This window comes from Pan troglodytes, chromosome 16, assembly GCF_028858775.2.
Source record: "Pan troglodytes isolate AG18354 chromosome 16, NHGRI_mPanTro3-v2.0_pri, whole genome shotgun sequence".
Taxonomy (NCBI): domain Eukaryota; kingdom Metazoa; phylum Chordata; class Mammalia; order Primates; family Hominidae; genus Pan; species Pan troglodytes.
The window spans coordinates 86197009-86217105 of record NC_072414.2 but is presented as its reverse complement, the minus strand read 5'-3'; the positions used below and the strand labels follow the sequence as shown (position 1 = coordinate 86217105).

Here is a 20097-nt window from a genome sequence, read left to right as displayed (position 1 = left end):
AAACTTACTTCTTCCACTCCACCCTTCAAAGTCATCTGTGAAGGCTGCAATCGACTCCTTCTAAACTCGTGTTAATGTTGATATTTTAACCTCCTCCCATGAATCACAAATGTTCTTAATGGCATCTAGAAAGGTGAATCCTTTCGAGAAGGTTCTTATTTTGTCCAGATCCATCAGAAAAATTCACAATCAATGATGGCTATCATTTTACAAAATATATTTCTTTAATAAGACCTGAAAGTTGAAATTAGTCCTTGATCCATGGGCTACAGAATGGATGTTATGTTAGCAGGCATGAAAACAACATTAATCTCATTGTATATCTCCATCACAGCTCTTGAGCAGCTAGGTACATGTTCGATGAGCAGTGATATTTTGAAAAAAATCATTTTTTTCTGAGAAGTAGATCTCAACAGTGGGTTTAAAATATTCAGTAAATGATGCTGTAAACAGATGTGCTCTCATCCAAGCTTTGTTGTTCCATTTATAGAGCACAGGCAGAGTACATTTAGCAGAATTCTTAAGGGCCCTAGGATTTCTAAAATGCTAAATGAGTACTGGCTTCAATTTAAGGTAACCAGCTGCATTAACCCCTAACAAGAGAGTCAGCCTGTCCTTTGAAGCTTTAAAGTAAAGCATTTTCTGTAGCTATGGAAGTCCTAGATGGCATCTTCTTCCAACAGAAGGCTGTTTCTTCTACATTGAAAATCTATTGTTTATTGTAGCCACCTTTATCAATTATCTCAGCTAGAACTTCTGGATAACTTGCTTTTTTGTAGAAATGGCGCCAATAAACTTGTTAGATGCAGGTTTGCACAAATTTTCGATTTGTAAAAAAAAAAAAAAAAAAAAAAAAAAAGGCAGTACGTGCAAAGTGCAATAAAGTGAAGCCTGATAAAAGGATGCCTGCCTATATAATGTAAAAGGGGTGAAGATACATAGGGAAACTATGAAAGGCTATTTAGACTGACCAGAAAACTAATTCTACACTTTCGGAAGAAATCAGTAGGTGTAGGAGGTGGCATGTTCTTCCCAGTCAAGGTCCTATTTAGAGAAAGGGAAAGAGACACCAATAATGGAAGAATGGCCTTGGCAAATCTCAGCTTCATGAAGCTCCAGAATCAAAATGTCCTTTCCTGCCCTGACCCTCCCTTTTCTTCCCTGCCCTCTAATAAAACCTTCATATTTCCACTTATACCTCTAAGTCATGCTCTCGGTGCCATAATATAAAGAAAGGTTACCAAATCAAAATTCTTTAACCATTTGTTTTCTTAGGATCCATGAGCAGTGAAATGTACTATTTCTGGTGTTTACTTGACATTGTCTTTGACTAATTCTATGTGTCATACAGTGACCTGGTCAGTTAATTAGGGGAATATCAGACTTGGTGTCTGGCTCTTAAAGACACATTTCCATCAAGTACTTCCAGTTTGGTGTGGGTATAACCCCATCTGGCCATTTATTATCAGTGCTTTTGTAGGTAGACATCTCGATTATATGTTTCTCACTTTTATTATCCTCTATGACTATTTAAATAAACAATGCATATCATTTTCAAACTGTCAGTTTCACAGTATAACTATACTGAACATTTCTATGAAGAATATGGCTGATCCATTCTAACTTTAAAGAAAGTACATATAAAATGTATTATCTTAATATTAAATATAAATTAGAGGCTTTTAGACTCCGTTGCTCTAGACATGAAGTTTTTGTTGACTTTTATTTTCCTCTTTAGAATATATTAATGGACATTTTTAAACAGGGGGAAAAGAAGGCTTCTAACCTGTATCATACATTCACTTCCTATTAGTTTTTATTCTCTTAAATGTGAAGCATTTATTAAAATTCCATCCCTTTAATGTTTACATCATGCTACTGGCCACACTATATTCTACATTTTGTGATGATTTTATATAAATGGAAAAAAGTCAAACAATCACCTATGTCCCAATAAAAATCCCCACACCGCTCATAAAGGCAGAAAAAGTAGTTTAAAAAGTAGAAAAGCACTGAACTAAATGAAAGAGAAAAAGCATCTAATGTGCTGCACTATTGGCTTTTTCCCCCTAGAATGATCATAATTTCAGGTCTAGAATCAGACAATAAATTTCTCATTATGCGTCTTTGCAGAAGGTGGTAATTGAGCAGTTGAAAGTCTGATTTTGGTAAATACATCTTTCAAAGCCATCAGCAAATTCTCTGCTCTGATTAAAGGAAGGGAGAAAAAATCTTCACACATTTATTTATTCTCCATAAAGGTGGGTAGATGAAGAGGTCAAGAACAAAATTCCATTAAATGTATCGATAAGTGTCTTACTCATTTCAGAAGCGTAATTTTTGGCACTGTGGGGCCCTCCATGGGAGAAGTCCAATGGGATTCTAATAGGACTGTAAGTGGACAAAGCATTCTCTAAGAGTGTTCTCTGACTTTGCTCACATGAACATTAGGCTGCAATTGTGACTAAAAGCTTAAACATAACACTTACGACTTACTCCTTCATGACTTACTCCTTTATGTTCATAGAAAGATTAGATCAGAACGAACACAGAAAAAAATGCTCTGGGTAATAAAGCAAGTGTATCTAATTAGCATTAGTGCAGTGATAGAGTAAAGCAGTTCGCTGTATTAAGTTACTCCACTTGCAGCTTTATTTCTGGCACTAAAAGAAGGAGGCTTGCAGTAAGTTCACATTAAGCCTGCAATAGCTCTGTACATATTCAATGTGCTTAAAACCGACTAAGGTACCCTAATTCAGGAACCCTCCAATAGTGATTAGTGAGTGATGCTATTTATAGCAAAGTACAATTCCTTTAGGAATCATATCAAGAATGTCTTGGATGGTCTCCCGTTACTCAGATAGACTACCTATTTGCTTAACTGAAAAGCAAAATTGTGCTTGTATCAGAGCCACACATACTTGCCACTAAAAACAAGAACGATGCCAAGGCTTGGATCCTCCTTTCCCTTAGAAATGCTGTTAGGAGTCTTGAATTTATTCTGATCAAGAGGAGTCCAAGAAGCTTTCTTACAATGCTGAAACATCACCAGCGCTCAGGAATAAATCCAAAATATGGTCTTAAAACATGTGCGCACACACACAAGTACGTGTACTCACTCAAACAATCTTTTGTGCACCAAAATAAAAGTTCAAATCCAAACCCAGCAACTATAAATTCAATTTTTGACCTGTTACATTCAAAATCTGTTGCATCCTGTAAATGAAGGTGCTCTAAAGAAAACTACTGAAGCACTGATTATCCCATTTAAAGATGCTTCTAAATTTTAGTGTCTTTAACATCAGATAAAAATAAAAAATTTGATGGCATAAATAGAAAATAAAGTCTTTCTTAGCTACGTTAGGATCAGATCCTGTTAAGCACACAATGAAAATATTTTTAAAAGCCCTCTAAAATCCAGAAGGCAGATGTTCAGGTAAAACCAAAGCCAAGGGATTGTTTATTTTAATAAAGCTATTATATGTGTAGCCCCAAATTAGGAGTGGCACTCAGGCCAGGAGATGTCTAAACCATCACCACCTGTTTGCCCTGAAAAATCAATTAAAGTCACACTTTCATAGCAGCCCCCTTCTAAACAATAAAACTTTGCTTCATCATGAGACTTGAAGCGCTCAGAGGGAACATGTTTGAAACCTAAATCCTTAGTCTCACATTACTTATAAACTAACCACAGTAAAAACAGCCTTCGGGGTAGTGGTAGAAATGGGAGGGAGAAGGAGATGACAAAGACGAGGAAGGGGAGAAATCCCTTTTCCCATTTATTTCATACTGACAATCATACCTCCTTTTGGTGAATTCCAATAATTTCTTCAAAGGCTCTATTTTTTTCTTTTCTTTTTTCCTCCTTCATAACAGAATTCTGCACTATATTTTCTGTGCAATAGAAGAGATCCAACTTTGCAAGTTGAAAGCAAGGGCACTAAAGCCATCGCAAGTGTTTTAGTAATTAAACGAATATGCATAATGAACCATATGCCCAAAGGGCCTGTTCTTCATGTGGGCCAGATTTTTGTTTGAATTTTTAATTTTTATATACAGATGAAACATTCAGTGTAATCTACCAACAGTGTGAGATAACATGCAATCAGAGAAAGTGCGAGGGACAGTCCACGCAGAAGCAGGAACAGGAGAGACTACAGAAATGCTCTTCTGAAGATTTTGATTCAAATGTGTTTTCCCCCTCCAGCAATTGTTCCCGTCATCTGCTCAGAGTCTTCAAGAGACACATATAACGAATACACTGACAGCTTTATACAGGATGAGTAAAATACAGTGCCGTCAGCCGAAAAGTGTGAAAATCTCATGGGACAAACAAGAATTTCTTTAAAACCAAAAAAAAAAAAAAATCCTTCTACACCCATCAGTCAGACTACCATCTTGAATTACAGGGAATCCTTGCAGGTCTCTTTCGGAAGCTACATAAATATTATATTGCAGGCTGTAGGACACATATATTAGCAATTTGAACTGATCTAAGAGGAATTCTTACTTCTCAATGACGCAACTGTGCATAGTGGGTAGAAAATGCTCGAGGTGGAATGCGAGCTTGCACTCCCCACTCCTTCCTACAGCAACACAGACTATGAATTTAAGGAGTTCATTATGCTCTTCACCAACAGACAGCTCCCCGATATTTCCTAAACTGCCATTGGGAAAGAACTAGTAAAACCTTTCTTTAAGCTTTTCAGTGTCATTTAGGAAACACTGAGTTATAATCAAAGCAATATAAGAGATACAGAGTCTGATAAAATTGCTATATCAGCTCTCCAGACACACAAGATTGAGTTAGGATTCTCCAATGCAGAGAGGAGATCTTTTTTCAAATGTGTCTGTGTATCATTTGAAGTTTACAATGATGGTCTGGACAAAGTTATCACGTCCTAAATGTGGGTTGGTCTTGCATATGCCTAATTCAGGGGAAACATCTCAGAATGGGGGTGTGTTGGGAGGGGTGAGGTTGGGGGGACGCACCGAGGGAATCCTAAAGTTCACCTATTTTCTACATATTTAGCTGAAATAACCTAAAAGGAGAATGCTGCACGGGGTGTTATGGCACTGCGAAAGGATTATGAAAACAAATCTGATCAAAAGTCAAAGTGAAGCCTTGGACCCTTTTAAGCCCCGCTTTGGAACACAGAGATGCTGTCGTTCTCACTATGTAAACACCAGAAATGGAATGCAGAGCATTTAAAGAGCAAGTAACAACGGTACGGTAAATAACATCTCTTATTGCTTTCACTCCTAATTCAGAGTTTATGCCTTGGACACCATCTAGGTTACTTGATCTGGTGGTCTCAGTGGAAAGACAGATAAACTTCAACTGCAGGCAGAAGACAAAAATTGACAAGGAGCGTCACCTTTCCTGACTGTTTAAATCCTTTAAGGAAGTGTCTGAGCAATTAGAGAGGGAGTGTAATCTTTGCAGAGTGCATTAACACTCTGCGACCTCCCAGACAATAGATCAGACCTCAGACACATAATGCTTCCCTAAGGCTTTTTAGCCAGTGTATTTGATCTCTTAGTCACTCCTGTGTTACTGTAGGTATCATCCACATAGAAGGCATTATTCATGAGCACTACTGTCCACTGACTCTCAGGCTGGACTGCAGTCAAGCAAAAAGCAGGAAAGACACCATAATTCTCTGCAGCACTTCCTGTATCTTTAAGATGGAAGCTGGGGGTAGGTCCAGATCTCTGGAAAATATTCTTTCACATTTATCTTTAAGCTACGAAGTCTGTAATGTAAAAAAGTGTATTAGCAACATTAATACCCACAGGTCATTAGATGATCATGGGGCGTGAATGGAACCAACCCCCAAAACATGCCACACTTTTTGTTTGTAAAATGAACTTCATAAGAGAGTCATTGGGAAAAATACCATGAGTGATAAACAACACTGGAATATGCAAAAGAAAGCAAAGGGGGAAAATCAAATAAAATCCTTGCACTGCAAGCTTTTAAATCTTCATCTATCCTGCAGGTTACTCTGCAGGACACACTAGTCAGGCAATAACCTATTTCCTGATGAACACGTCCTGTTCCAACTGCTAATCTCACAGTGGAAGCTTGGCTTTTACCATTTATTATAAACATTTTCAAGAACTGCTTACCACGATGTATTTTTTAACGGATTAGATTTTGGTCAGCTGCTAACAGAGCAGAGAACTGAATATTTTTTATATGAAGGCTGCAAAATAGGTTTTCAGAGTGTCTGACTTGCATTCCACTCCTCCCCCTCATGAGTAATTGGAAGAACAATTGAAACAGAATATAAGAAGGCCAGAGGTTTCTTTTCTTTCTTTTTCTGCCTCTTCTATTACATCATAAAAAAAATTCTGGATCCAAGGGTACAGCATATAAGACATTAGTGGTTTGAACTTTACCGTAAGACTTAGGGAAATGTTCAGAAGAAAGGCAGAGACTGCAATTCACATAATTTGCTCAAGACCATCACAGTTATCTGTTGATGACACTCAACATCTAAAGCCTAAAGTGTTTAAACCAAAATAATTACATTTTCTTAGAATCAAGGCAGCTCCACCTTGAAAATGTACACTGCAAAGGTTTTCTAAATGAGACTACAAGAAAATAGGAAAGTTGAAAATTAGTTTTATCCTTTAGAGTTTGCATTTTCAGATTCAAACTTAAAAAACCATAAATGAATATATATAGTCACAAAAAGCAATTTAAAAACTCTTGAACCTTAACTAGCAGAAAACAAAGATCTCCTGTCTTCCAAATGCTTTCACTTTGCTTTGACAATGCCTCATGCCCAAAATAACTAAAAGAATTGAAAAAATGTTATCATATTCACTATGTATTGTCTAATGTTAAAAATATACATATTTATGTTTTGTTTTTATCCCTAGATAAAATAGCTTTCAAGAAATTTGTGATCCTAGTCACATTAAAACTAACTTGAAACACCTAACTAAGGGAGGAAATGGCCTCTGGAAGCAACTAGATTTGATACTATGATATGAAGGAATGTCTCTGTGAACACACACACACACACACACTCAGCGTCATGCCTAAGCAAGCCATGTCACACCCAAGAGCAAAGGCCTTTATAGAAGCGAAACCTAGCCAATGACATAAGCATCAAATTTTAGCTGCAGGTTAAAGAACGTAAAAATGAAATTAAAAAAAAAAGAAGCTTTAAAATGGTTATTTTCCTAATGAAATCTGTACCAACTGGGCAGTAATCTGGATCTTATTTCTTCTGCATAAGGAAGAATGTGCTACAGAATATTCAAGAAAATTATTATAAAAACAGAAAAGTACACAACATGAAAATTTGAATTTTTTTACTAATGTAATAATTTCTGCTTATAGACGATTGTATCAAATTAAAAATAAATTGCTGAAATTAAAATCCCCAAGTAGCCCACAGAAATTTACCTTAGGATATTATCATTTATGAGTTTCTATCGCCACCTACAGGACTATCTTTAAGTAAACTCAAGCGATTGTCAAGCTATTTGTTATTTTTCTTTCCTTTTCCTTTTTTCTCTCCCTCCTCTTATTCCCCAACCCTGTTTTTGATTAAATTTCCAGGAAATCAATTTTTTGAAAACATGTAGATTATTAAAAATGTAAAAATCGCCAATGAAATGCAAAATCAAATTTTCCGAAAGAGGTGCAGTTAATGAGGCCGCAGTCAGCTAATATTTTTTCACAGCTAAACACACTATGCATTTTCCTATTGTGAAAAGTAGAATTTGGGGATGGGGGTAATGAATTAGCCTATAAAAGTTTCCTTGCAAAAAAAAATTGAGGGTCTCGGTGATTTCCAAGGAAAACTGCTCTTGCTATGGGACACAAAATGTTTATAATTGCATGTACCTAGCTTAACCCAGAGCAGAAGAAATGTGGCTATTAACAAAGGCATACTTAGCTGAAGAAGCAATACTCTATTCCTTCTTAAAGAGAAGACAATGTAAGACAAGACCTCACTAAAAGTGTCGCTAAAGCCGAATAAAGAGCAAGGTTTTAGAGCAGAAGTCAAAACGTAAACACCTCCCAAACACAAAAACACCGTTCATCATCATCATCATCCTTGTCATCATTGTTATCATCGTTATCATCTTCATTACTCTCATCACCATGGACACAACATTTTGATGAGGAAAATTCACCTGTTCTAACAGAAGAGTCAGTCAAGTGAGCACGAGGTAACAATACAGATTTACATCTCCCCACGGCATGTTACCACTCTGAATAGCAACTCCACAGACTCACAAACTATTTTTACTCAAATGTAAGACCTGAGGGAAAATATACCTAAAAAAAAAAAGCAGAGTCCAAGGATCCTGTGTACATGCAGTTTGTACTCATGAACTAAAACCGTAATTTCAAAGTTTATGACTATACAAGCCGCGCCTAGTAAAAGTAGTGTAGGACTGAGAATCCTCTATTCAAACAAATGAGGAGGCCTTGGGAAAATCACTTTCTGAAGCCTGCAGCTTTCTTCTTCCCCTCAGACTGACCATGAAAGCCCCTCCTACCTCATTCTGTGGCTCCATCTTTCCTATATTGAAAACAACAGCTGTTGGGTCTTGCCTAACACCAGTGGGGCCCACAAGTATATTTCTGTTTTGTTTTGGTTTTTTTCCTTGACAAAATGAAGCATCCCAGACAATGAATTAAAACAGAAATTTTAAAGAGCTTGGGAAGCAATAGAAAAGTCATTTTAAAAGGCCAAAACCAATATGGATTTAGGTAATAAGAGAATCCCAGGGAGACTAGAACAGTCAGTAAACACTGTGCAAGAGCAAGGCTTAGATGATTACATATTGAACCTGATTTTGATTAAACATCAAAATCTTTTTTTTTGTATACGTGAGATGTGGATGATCAGGCTTTATAATAAAAATCTTCCTCTAAAACACATCTGTTATTTAAAAAGCCAATGACACAACCCCTAGATAAAGGGAGCAGTAACAAAACACACCTTTCTAAATCATAAATCAAATGGCAAAAGTACAACACGCTGTAGTAAACCCTGACCAGACCACAAAGAAGGCTTCTCTCCATAAACATCAGATCAGGCAGCTAGAACGATTACTGGGCTCTCTAGTAACTGTCACCTGTGGTGGGTCTAATTACAGGCTACCCCAGCAAGCACGCCCACATCACACAGCAATAAAAGGGCCCTCCGCTTGCCAAGCACAGCCAGACAATGGCGAGCACATGCCACCTGATGGGGAGCCCCAAAAGATCAGCCAGAGAGACTAATAAAAATGACAGCTTAGAAACAAATGACAAAGCTCAGACTGCAAAAAAAGAAAAAAAAAAAAGCAATATCAAATTAGCCAGATATCTAAGTGCTGAGCATGTTCTTCAACAGGTCAAAACCGACATAAGGAATTGGTTATAACTGTTTTCACACACACCAGGTCCCCCTGTTTCTAAATATTCTTTTCTGTTTTTGCATCACACAAAATGTTTGCACATCCAGGTGTCACATATAGAAACAAATGAAAGGGGAGAAAAGGCATTCAGTTCTGAAAATATCAAAAATAGAATCTTCTCAGATTCAGGGGCTGTGATGGCAGTTAGAGGTTTTCCATTTCTCTTCCTCCTCCTGGCTGCCTTTTGGCCATTTTGCTACTAGTTAGCACAATCCCTGGATGGGCAGGATCAAGAAAAAGCCAGAAAAATGCATATCAGACAAGAATATGATGAAGCTGCCAGGTTGTTTTTGGACTTTAGCTACTGATGCGGCCACAGGCTATTATGATCAACGGAGGTGTACGAATAAAAAGAAAGCAACATCTGGTAACAGATGGTTTTCACTAGTTCTAGCACCCTTCCAAGAAGCATTGATTAGATGCCTACTGTGTACCCAACATTATCCTAAGCAGTAAGGATATGCACAAAGATGAAAGACTGGGCCTTTGCCTTTCTGCAGCTTGCAATATACTAAAACGATCCTTCAATCATGAGGCTGTGTTACACTGCATAACTATATAACACATGACATTAACCTGAAGTATTAAGTCATTGAAATAAAATACCTCTTCTTTTTTTTTTTTTCTTTTTTTGAGACGGGGTCTCACTCTGTTGCCCAGGCTGGCCTCAAACTCTGCCTCTGTCTCTGAAAGTGCTGGAACTATAGGCATAAGCCATCTATTTTTGATGAACTGAATTTATTAGGTCAAGCATGAAGAGTATCATCATAGCCTTGAGGGAGAACTCTGCTTGGCATCTGGTGGTTAAACAGACATTAAGTAGCCCTGGAAATGATTGACTCCTGAACACCAACCACAGCACACAATACCAAGCTTTGCATTTCCACCCTGTCATTGAACAGGTTCTCAACAAGTCCAGGTCCACAAAAACAGTACGCAATGAAATAGCACATGCGTGTGTGTGTGTGTGTGTTTTAGCGAGGCCTTTCTCTGAATTTGAAGAATACCATCACCCGCCAATAGTTATATCAGATAGTAGTAATTCCTACCCATACTTGTAACCCATTCCATGTTTTTAAAATATTTCCATGCTTATGACCTAATTTAATTCCCAAAGAGCACATTTTTCTTATGATATGCTTGAATAATCAAAACACTACCTTTTGTTTTCAAATATAAAGGAGGATGATAGAAGAAAGTTGGGGGAACAAAGTAGGGAAACTAAGGAGGTGAGGAGGGTTTCTGGAGAGAGGCAGAGTAGAGGGGATAAATGGGGTGAGGAGGAAGAAGAGGGGGGGAAAGGAAGGGTGAGTGGAAAATAGGGGAGGAGGGTTGATAGACTTACGAGTGCTCAGTATGAAAATTCATTTCTGCATTTCAATATCTAGCAGTGTATTAGATACTCAAAACCATCACTGCTTGTGGAAAGGGGACGGAGAAGAGGGAAGAGAGAGGAGGAAAGAGGGAGGATCCGGAGAAGGAGCAAGCCTGAAGAAGGTGGTAGTCAAGCATCAGCTGCATTAACTTGCTACACGACCTGTGGAGACTTTGCTTTAAGATTAAAGATCCTAAAATCTGGATCAAGCTCAGTAGGGTATCTCTGGAAAGCAGAGTGAATTAGACTGCACTACTTGGAATCTGTAAAAGACAAGGAATCCGTATTAGTCAGGGTTATCTAGAGAGATGAAACTAATGGAATAGGAATATATATATATTCATATTTGAGTATTATCATAGCCTTGAGGTAGAGCTCTGCTTGGCATCTGGTGGTTAATATATATGAGTGTATTAAGTATTATCTCACACAATCACAAGGTCCCACAATAGGGCCATCTGCAGGCTGAGGAGCAAGGAGAGCCAGTCCGAGTTCCTCAACTGAAGAAGTCGGAGTCCGATGTTCAAGGGCAGGAGGCATCCAGCACGGGAGAAACATGTAGGCTGGGAGGCCAGGCCAGTCTCTGTTTTCACATTTTTCTGCCTGCTTATATTCTAGTTGCACTGGCAGCTGATTAGATGGTGCCCACCCAGATTAAGGGTGGGTCTGCCTTTCCCAGCCCACTGACTCAAATCTCCTTTGGCAACACTCTCACAGACACACCCAGGATCAATACTTTGTATCCTTCAATCCAATCAAGCTGACATTCAGTATTCACCATCACAGAATCCTGAACAGAAAATTCAGAGAAGGCAGAAAATGTGTGCTTGCAAGTGCACACCAACAGAAAGCTCAGAAAAGGCAGTGGTAGTGACACAGGGTCCCACACAGAGCCTGGACCTACACACAAAAGGGGGAGCTAACCATTTACATCTACCAAGCTATGTGAATATGGCTGTGCTATGATTACAATAATTGAGATCTAATGTTTACTAGTCAAAATTGGAATGCTCCAAAATAATAAGTGATTTCAGTCAGTCTATCTATGATTCTGTCTGGAATCACAACTCACAAAATTGAAAATATAAACATGAAAATATGCTAAAATAGTTAATAGTGTCCTTTTAAATTTTTAACAGATAATCTTTTTAATGCGATTACTGTAATTTTATTAAATTGCATAATTAGTTAATGCCTGAGAACCTGCCAATAGAAGGTGCAATTATGTTGTAAAAATTATGCTCACAATATGCAATGATGGATTGTTCCTATTTTAAAAAAGTGCTGAAAAAAACTTTAAAACATTTTGAAAGTATATTATGTAGTCCTTCATGAAAAGGAAGACTAGGGAAACTATCTTATATATGTTAAAACAATAAGATGCCAAATATTTTAAGCACTGAATATACCTATATATTTTGCATATATATGTATATGGTTCTGTGTGTGCACTTATATGTACACACTTTTAAGATGTCTAAAACCTCTCTTCTTCTGGTTCTTGTAACTGAAATTTCTTTTTTCCAGCTTTACACAAATACTTTTAATTTTTGAGCATCAACTGCACACACACCTAGCAAATGGGCAGCGATGTCTGCTCTGCACATCCAGTTGTGACTTCTGGTGGATGTCATAGCCAATGAAAGAGCTTAATAAAATGCAGGTGCATTTGGTTGTGAGTAAACTGGTGACAGAACTTAAAGTAAATCTTTTAGACACAGTTAACCCATAAATATCGAAAGCATCGAAAAGACATTTGACCAGCATTATTTAAAGAGTCGAATCTCAAAACAGTGTTGCATTTGTCATTTGTACCAAAGCAAAATGAATCTGAATGTTTTTCGGTCCACAGAGAAATCATGGAAAACAGCAGTCCTCAAGGCCTTGCCTTTGGTTTTTACTAAACTGCTTTCACAAAACATTCAACAGAGCAACTTTTAATTTCCCAAATGTCCTCTGCTTCTTCGTGTTCATGCGTGTGTGTGTGTGTGTGTGTGTGTGTGTGTGCACAAGTACATGTGTGTTGGAAGGGTTGGCTCTATTACTGCTACTGTTGTTTTTAAGTTCTATGTGAAATTACTTCACATTTTCTCAATATTCTAGGATCTCTAAAAGCTAAAAATTCTATATATGTTAAATATGGGATATTACCAAGTGAGTGGACAGTTGTATTTTTTTAACTTTATTGAGGGAGAGGTTGATTGATGCTTTAATTTGTGTATCATATTTCAGTCCTTGTCAACTCTGAAAAGTAAATTCTTTATTTCCCTATACTCAAAAAATCGGAAAAAAGTCACAGATGTTAAAATCATAGCTTTATGAAGATACTCATTGATATATGGTAGATTTAGATTACTTTTTAGATCAAACATCCAAGTAAAAATTTAATAAAGCAAAGAATCCATCAATGCCCCACAAACTTGCCTCCCTTGATACAATAGGTGTGTGCCTGAAATATCTGTGGAAAAATGAAACTGCATAAATGCAATTCTATGTTAAAAGCATCAGAACTTTGCTGTTTAAAATCACCTTCTGATGATGCCATCTGTCAAGTAAATAATATTTTAACATATGAAAAATGCATTTATATAATAATATAACTTTAGGACTTTTAATAGACAACATTGGGGTTTATAAAATATAAGTATGTCATAACAAAACACCCATACATGATTGGATCTACCAATATAAATATCACAATGCAAAGTTATCTTTTGAGAACAAATTTATCTTCATTATGATCAAATAATGTATTTGCACTGAGACACTGGGTATATAAAATAGAGATCCCCACTAGACATATGGGCCTATCTCTTTTATAGCTATTATTTCAAGATATTTTAAAGGAACATAAGGGGTGGTTATTATCTTCTACCCCATCCCTTTTCTGAACAACTTGGAATACTTAAAAAAAAAAACAAACTGAAAAGTCCAATGCCTTCCATGATCCCTTCCACTAGTTGTTTTCTGTTTTTACTTTCTTCTCCCCTTGAAAATCCCTCTACACCATCTAAAAGCATTCCTCAAAGGTGGGGAAAAACAAGTCAGACTGTAATTTGGGACTCAGTCTAGAACCAAGGCTCTAGGGTTTTTCAAATTATCCAGCTGGATTCCAAGGATGCCAAATGCATGTGTTGCCCAGGGGCTGGGCATTTCCATGTTTGGCTTCTTTAATTTTGGTCTCATCATCACTTGTGAATAAAATAACTGAGCTAAAGAATTATTCTCACCCATGTAATGAGGGTTTCTTTCCTGTATAGCATCACAGCTTGGAACAGGCTTAATCCCCACACATAATATCTAAATACAGATCTGAAACAATCAGTATGGTTGGTCCCGGTGTCATTATGTAAATACAAGGACAACAAACATTGCATCCTGGGCATCAGTGAGAGGCAGAATAGCTGAAGGGTTAAGCCTGCACAGACTAAAGCAAGATGGCCTGGGTTTCAATTCCACCTCTACCTCATACACACACATGAGCTCTGTCACTGTACTTGACCTCTATAGGCTTATTTTTCTCATCTGTAAAAAGAAGATAGTAATCACCACCTACATCAGCAGGTTGTTGTGAGAAGTAAATTTATAAAATCCTTGGGACAGTGTCTAAGCACTGAAATAACATGAACTATGAATAATAGTTCAAATAGTCAAAATCTGTGTGGGAATGGCCATGTACACGTCTTGTGTATGTACGTACATGTGTAAAAAATACCACATATATTTACAAATCTATTCATAGGGAAATATACAGGTGCACTTACTTCAAGGCAAATTATTTCAGTTCTATTTAGCCTCATTCACTAAGTCAACATCTCATATTAATTTGTTTTTCAAATGGGAAAGTCAAGAACGTTACTTTCTGAAGGAAGAAAAAAGAAAAAATATATCCTTAATTTAATATAACTAAGTAAACCTTAGAAAAGGCAAGATACCAAAATATCTGGAAAACATAGGGGAAGGAGAAAGACCCAGAAGACAAAATGAGAAAGATTTTCAATGTTCATCCTAACAAGAAGAACTGAGTCTATAGAAACTTGATTTGGAATGGTCTGACCACCCTACAAATGCCCATGTTTAACTTCTTATGATAACAATAAATTCAACACTATGCAGCAACATTAACATAGCAGGTGCATTACTGATAACTTTCTTCTCTCATGTTGGGAATACAACCACTCCTGTAAGTGTAGCAGTGATAAATCGCATGGTAGAGGAAGGTGATGCTTGGGTCATCCAGCAAGGTGAGTTCTCTCACGTTTGTCCATCCACTTCTGATGAGACACCACGTGGACCTAGATCTTAAGAGCCTGCTTTTCTTTAACTGCTGCTTTCAACAAGATATGATTATGTTCATGCACATGTACATAGGCATCCATGGAAAACATATGGTTTGCTTTCATAAAGTCTTAAAATTGACATTGAGAATAGACTAAACATGATTCTACAATGTTCATGTTTGTATCACCTGGAACTAGAGTCCAGAACATAAAGTTAGTATTTTATGTTCTCTCAAAAAACAGAAGAAAGACACATCCCTTCAGTTCTGCCCTTAGTTTGTTGTGTTAGCATCACTTCCTGTACCGTCACAAGAAGAAAAGCCCCACCAGGGACTGGTTCAACTAAAATAGCTCCTTTCACACTGTGCAGCAAACCCTCAACTATCACATTCGCTAATTTCAATTAGAGGACCTGACTACGGGTCATTTAATAAATCCTTGGCTTAAAACCTTGCTTCAGACAACACCTCTGTTCTGCCCTGTCATGCCAAGGTGAGCAGTTGGAACATGAACAAAGTGTCACAATGATGAATAAAGACACCAAGCAGCATTCTGTCAACAGATCACAGGAGAACATCCGTCAGTGTGTGTCACCCCCGACAGATATGGCGGTTGCACAGTGAAGAAAGGCAGAGGAGAGCCTGGGCTTGAGGATCCAACATTTTGCAGAAAGACAACCCATCATGAAGCCCCACAGACTCGGGGACACAGCACTACAGCCAGGGCAGCCCCCCAGGTGTGCAACCCGCCCCCCCAATCCAGTCCCCTACAGACAGCTAACAGGTCTATAGGCAAGGTACATAAATGAAGGCGTTTTCAAAGAAAAGGACATGAAAGCTTGGCTACCCATAATCTTACCAAAAGAAGAATGAAAGAAGATGAAACTGAGGCCAGGTGCGGTGGCTCAAGCCTGTAATCCTAGCACTTTGGGAGGCCGAGATGGGTGGATCACAAGGTCGAAGTTCAAGACCAGCCTGGCCAATATGACAAAACCCCGTCTCTACTAAAAATACAAAAATTAGCCGGGCATGGTGGTGCGTGCCTGTAGTCTCAGTTACTTGGGAGGCTGAGGCAGAAGAATCACTTGAACCCGGGAGGCAGGGGTTGCAGTAAGCCAAGATCATGCCTCTGCACTCCAGCCTGGGTGACAGAGTGAGACTCTGTCACACACAAAAAATAAACAATAAAAAATAAGAGATGAAACTGAAATACATTTATTATTCTGTCTCAAGAAAGCATTTTCTGTATAGCCTCTCACTTTAATAGCAGAAGGTTTTGGAATAATCATAATAGGAATAAAAAACAACTTTTAATAAAATTACACTTCATCAACTTAGGGAGGGGAATTATCTACCACGTTATGGCTGCGGTATTTCTGAGAATCACCAAGGCCAGTCAACATACACATGGTCTAAATTTTTGAAAGTAGAGTTTTAAATTAAAACTGAAAATGAGTTTAAGTGAGCACTTTTATTCCAGTACTTTCAGGACAACCAAATGATAGGCTGTAGTTATATAGCGTATCTAACTGGCTCTGCATTTTTTTCAATGGTGTCCAATGAGAAACGTCCCTATACACACAGTCGCATATACCCATGTATCCTTGCAAAATCATACTTTGGAAAACCAGCAAGGAGAACACCACCTTGATCTTCCTTGCTGTGGGCCTCAGAGATCTGAGAGTACAACATGGCAGCCTGCATTCTCCAGCCTGGGGGCGGGCTCTGCTCTGAGGCATGAAGCTCAGCAGGGAGGAATCCCTCAGAGAAAAGGCCGTAGAGAAGTGGCTCCATTTCTAAGCCTCCCTTCCTGTTTAGAAGTCCCCTCTATTAGACAACCTATTTCTATTCATCTGTTCTAATCTTTCTTCAGATCAAGCCAGCAGCCCATTAATCATTTCTGTCATCTCCCTACAGAATCCAGGGCAACAGATCTCTGTTTTTCTAAAATCACAGTGCCAGAAACTAAACTCGAGAAAGAGGAAATCCTCTCCTCCTCACAGTGGCTGTCTGGGTGCTGACTGGAAGAAGCCACCAATTGTGTTCACTTTCCTCTTTTGCCCAGAATTGCACAGAACATTCCATGGAAAGTTTTGAAAGGGAATTCGGGTGGGAAGTGGAGCTGGGGAGGTTGAAGGGGAACCCAACGCATGAAGCCACCAGCTGAGGAGAACGTGAGAAAGGGAAGTGGATAAACAAATGCTGAGACAATGACGGATACAGATTAATAAAACCTTTATTAGTGTTTTTATTAAGGCCAAATGTTCTAGCAACTTCAGACGGCAGAAAAAGTATAGGAAAGGTCAAGCCTACAGGCAGCATGGGTCCTCTACACCGAAGCAGTGGAGAACTAAAATAAACAACAGCAAACAAAATACTCCCCAATGGCAAAGGAAAAGCCTCTTTTGGAGCTGATATACCTGATTGCATAAAAATGTTGGGAGTGACCTTGAACCCATTGGCATCTTGGGCTAATAAATGTTTTTTCTTCCCCCATATTTTAAATGAGGATATGCCTGTTGGCTAAGAGAGAACATTGAGCATATATTGGCAGTAGAAAACAGAAGCAGAACCACATAACACTCAGAAATCAGATTCACCAATGATCATGACTGATATTCACACTCTTAGACCACTCGTATTAGTTTTTATAGTGATCTTTGCACAGGACAGAAATGAATGGCATGATACCAAATATACAAAGATTTGCAGTCGGGAGACTTGATTTCTCCTCCCACGGCTGACATTACCAATTTGATCAAGGACAAGTCCCTTTACAAATGAGAGAAAATGCCCTGAGATATAAAGTGAAGGCATGAGGCCAGATGTGAAGTCCTTCCAAGATTCTTGGGCTCTCAGTGGTAGACTTAGGTGGTTTTAAGATCTCTTGCAGTGCTTTGATTCTGTGATTTTATTATGCTCATAAGGATGGGCCAGTGTCACCAGAGAAAAGGGTACATTTCATAGACAGGGGTGGTTCCCCTTTGAGGTGCTGAATGAAATTGCAATGTGTAATGATCAGTATGTCCCAACTGGCTTGAAATGAATAAACATCTTTAATATCAAAGTTTGGGAATAATTTACTTAAGACATAAATTGAACAATTCAGTTATTATTTAGTCCTGTGATTTTTCAGATGCCGTTTTTCAGAAATTATGGGCGGTCACTGGCACAGAAAGAAAAAAAATACACACAATGCAGGGCTATACAAATGTAGCTGTAACAACAACTGGAGAAACATTTAAACATATATATACAACAGTAGTGCTCTTAAATTTACCAAGAGACCATATATGACTAAGATTTGGGTAATTTAAGGGGTTTCCCAGGTAAATTTGACCTAAGTACTGTCTTAGAAAGACAACCCCCACGTAATCACCTATGCTGTAATATATTTCAGAAAGATGAATAGATGCAAATAAGAAGCAAATAGTTTGAACATAAGAAAGGAAGCTTACCGCGAATGCTATTGTACTTCTTAATGTGGATTCCCACTGGAAGCAGCTTTTAAGGAATTGCATTGTATTCCATATTGCCATAGTGATTCTTTTCACACGGTCCACATCTCTTGATAAGATCTGATTTTAAAAAATGACAAACAGGAAACTAGATTTAAATACTACAAATATTCCATCTAGATCAGGTACCCTGATCATTTAAATTATATTTTGTATAGATCCCAATTTTAAAATATGATAATAATAGAAAGGAGAAGACCTGACACTTCTAAAAGTCTTTTTAAAATATGATCATCCATAGAGGAAATGAGAATCAAATGCATTTTAGCACTCATCTGAAAAAGAATAGCCTGTTTCAACAATGTTCAGCACAAAAATGGAACTGGTGAAACTACAGAAGCCAGGTATTTAATGTTGGTGAATTTGTGTGAGAAAGACACATACAGAGGCAGAGAGAGAGAGAGAGAACTAGAAAGAGAAAGACAGAGAGAGAGAGAGATAAAGAGAGATACAGACACAGAATGAGTGTCTATGTTGTTTAGTTTGGAAGCAAATGAATAGATTTACAATTAAAACATGCAAGTATTATAGCTTATCTAGTCCAGAGGTCTACAGAGTTCTGGGAAGGGATTAGAGTTCACCTTGGGCAAGTTACTTAACTTCTCTTTTACAAAATAGGGTTGATATTAGTGCTAATCTTACAAGGTGTTGAGAGAATGAAAAAGCTTAGAAAAGTGCCTGTCACATAGTAAGTGCTTTCAAGCATTTATATCCTAAGGAAACGTTTCCAGTTTATCAAAATTTGGGGGGACTAAGTAGCAAGAGGCACGTGGGGAGGGTCCTAGCATACCCTAGGATTTCAGCCCCAAGTTCCCCAGTGCTCTGAGAGCCCAAAGCCACCCCACGTGGAGGTCTTGTTTTGCAAAGGAAATGTCTCTCTCCCAGTTGCAGGCAGATTCATTTCAATGTGCTTGCAAAGCAGCTACCCCACCCACCTCAACCCAGGTTTTAACTTTCAAGTAAACAGAGCAAAAGGCAATAATAATAATAATAAAATAAGACATTTACTCAGATTACACAAAATAAATATTACACTCAATGTTACGGCAGACCAAAATGAAATATTTGGAGGCTTCCCCTCAGAAGACGTTTAAGGCCTTTCCCAAGTATGCCCAGAAGTTCATGGGAAACAAAAGGATGATAAGACGTCTTTATATTTAACTGCTTTATGTAATCCACAGCTGCTCACCCCAAAGGAAGTGGTGGAAGTAATAAACTCTTGAAAAAGGGGACACTTTGTTCTTTGTTATACAATTGAAGAGGGACGATAGGTACAAAGTGAAATCCTGAGCTGCGGAGAGTACAACAGGGAGGGACTCTGAAAAAGGAATGTAAAGGCCACGGAAAAAAAAAAAAAAAAAAAAAGTGAAACTTCCCCTACCAGGCCCTGAACTTCACCTTTTGTTGAACTGAATGAGAAAGGAGTTAAGGGCAATAGGCAGAGGGAGAGAACTTGCATTCAGTATGGGGTGAAATGCCCACACATCCCA

At 38.1% G+C, this 20097-nt stretch overlaps 1 protein-coding gene across 20 annotated transcripts in view; it reads right to left on the bottom strand.

Moving 5' to 3' along the window:
• The window catches only part of MCTP2 (multiple C2 and transmembrane domain containing 2), a 254545-nt gene that overhangs the window by 65136 nt on the left and 169312 nt on the right, over window positions 1-20097 (bottom strand). For all 20 annotated transcript variants that reach the window (XR_010151516.1, XR_010151517.1, XM_016927477.4 and 17 more), the window contains one exon: window positions 18548-18667. Coding sequence is in view for 18 of the 20 variants with exons in the window: in XM_016927477.4 (XP_016782966.2) it covers window positions 18548-18667 (120 nt within the window). In the remaining 2 variants the exon portion in view is untranslated. The remainder of the gene's footprint in view (window positions 1-18547; window positions 18668-20097) is intronic.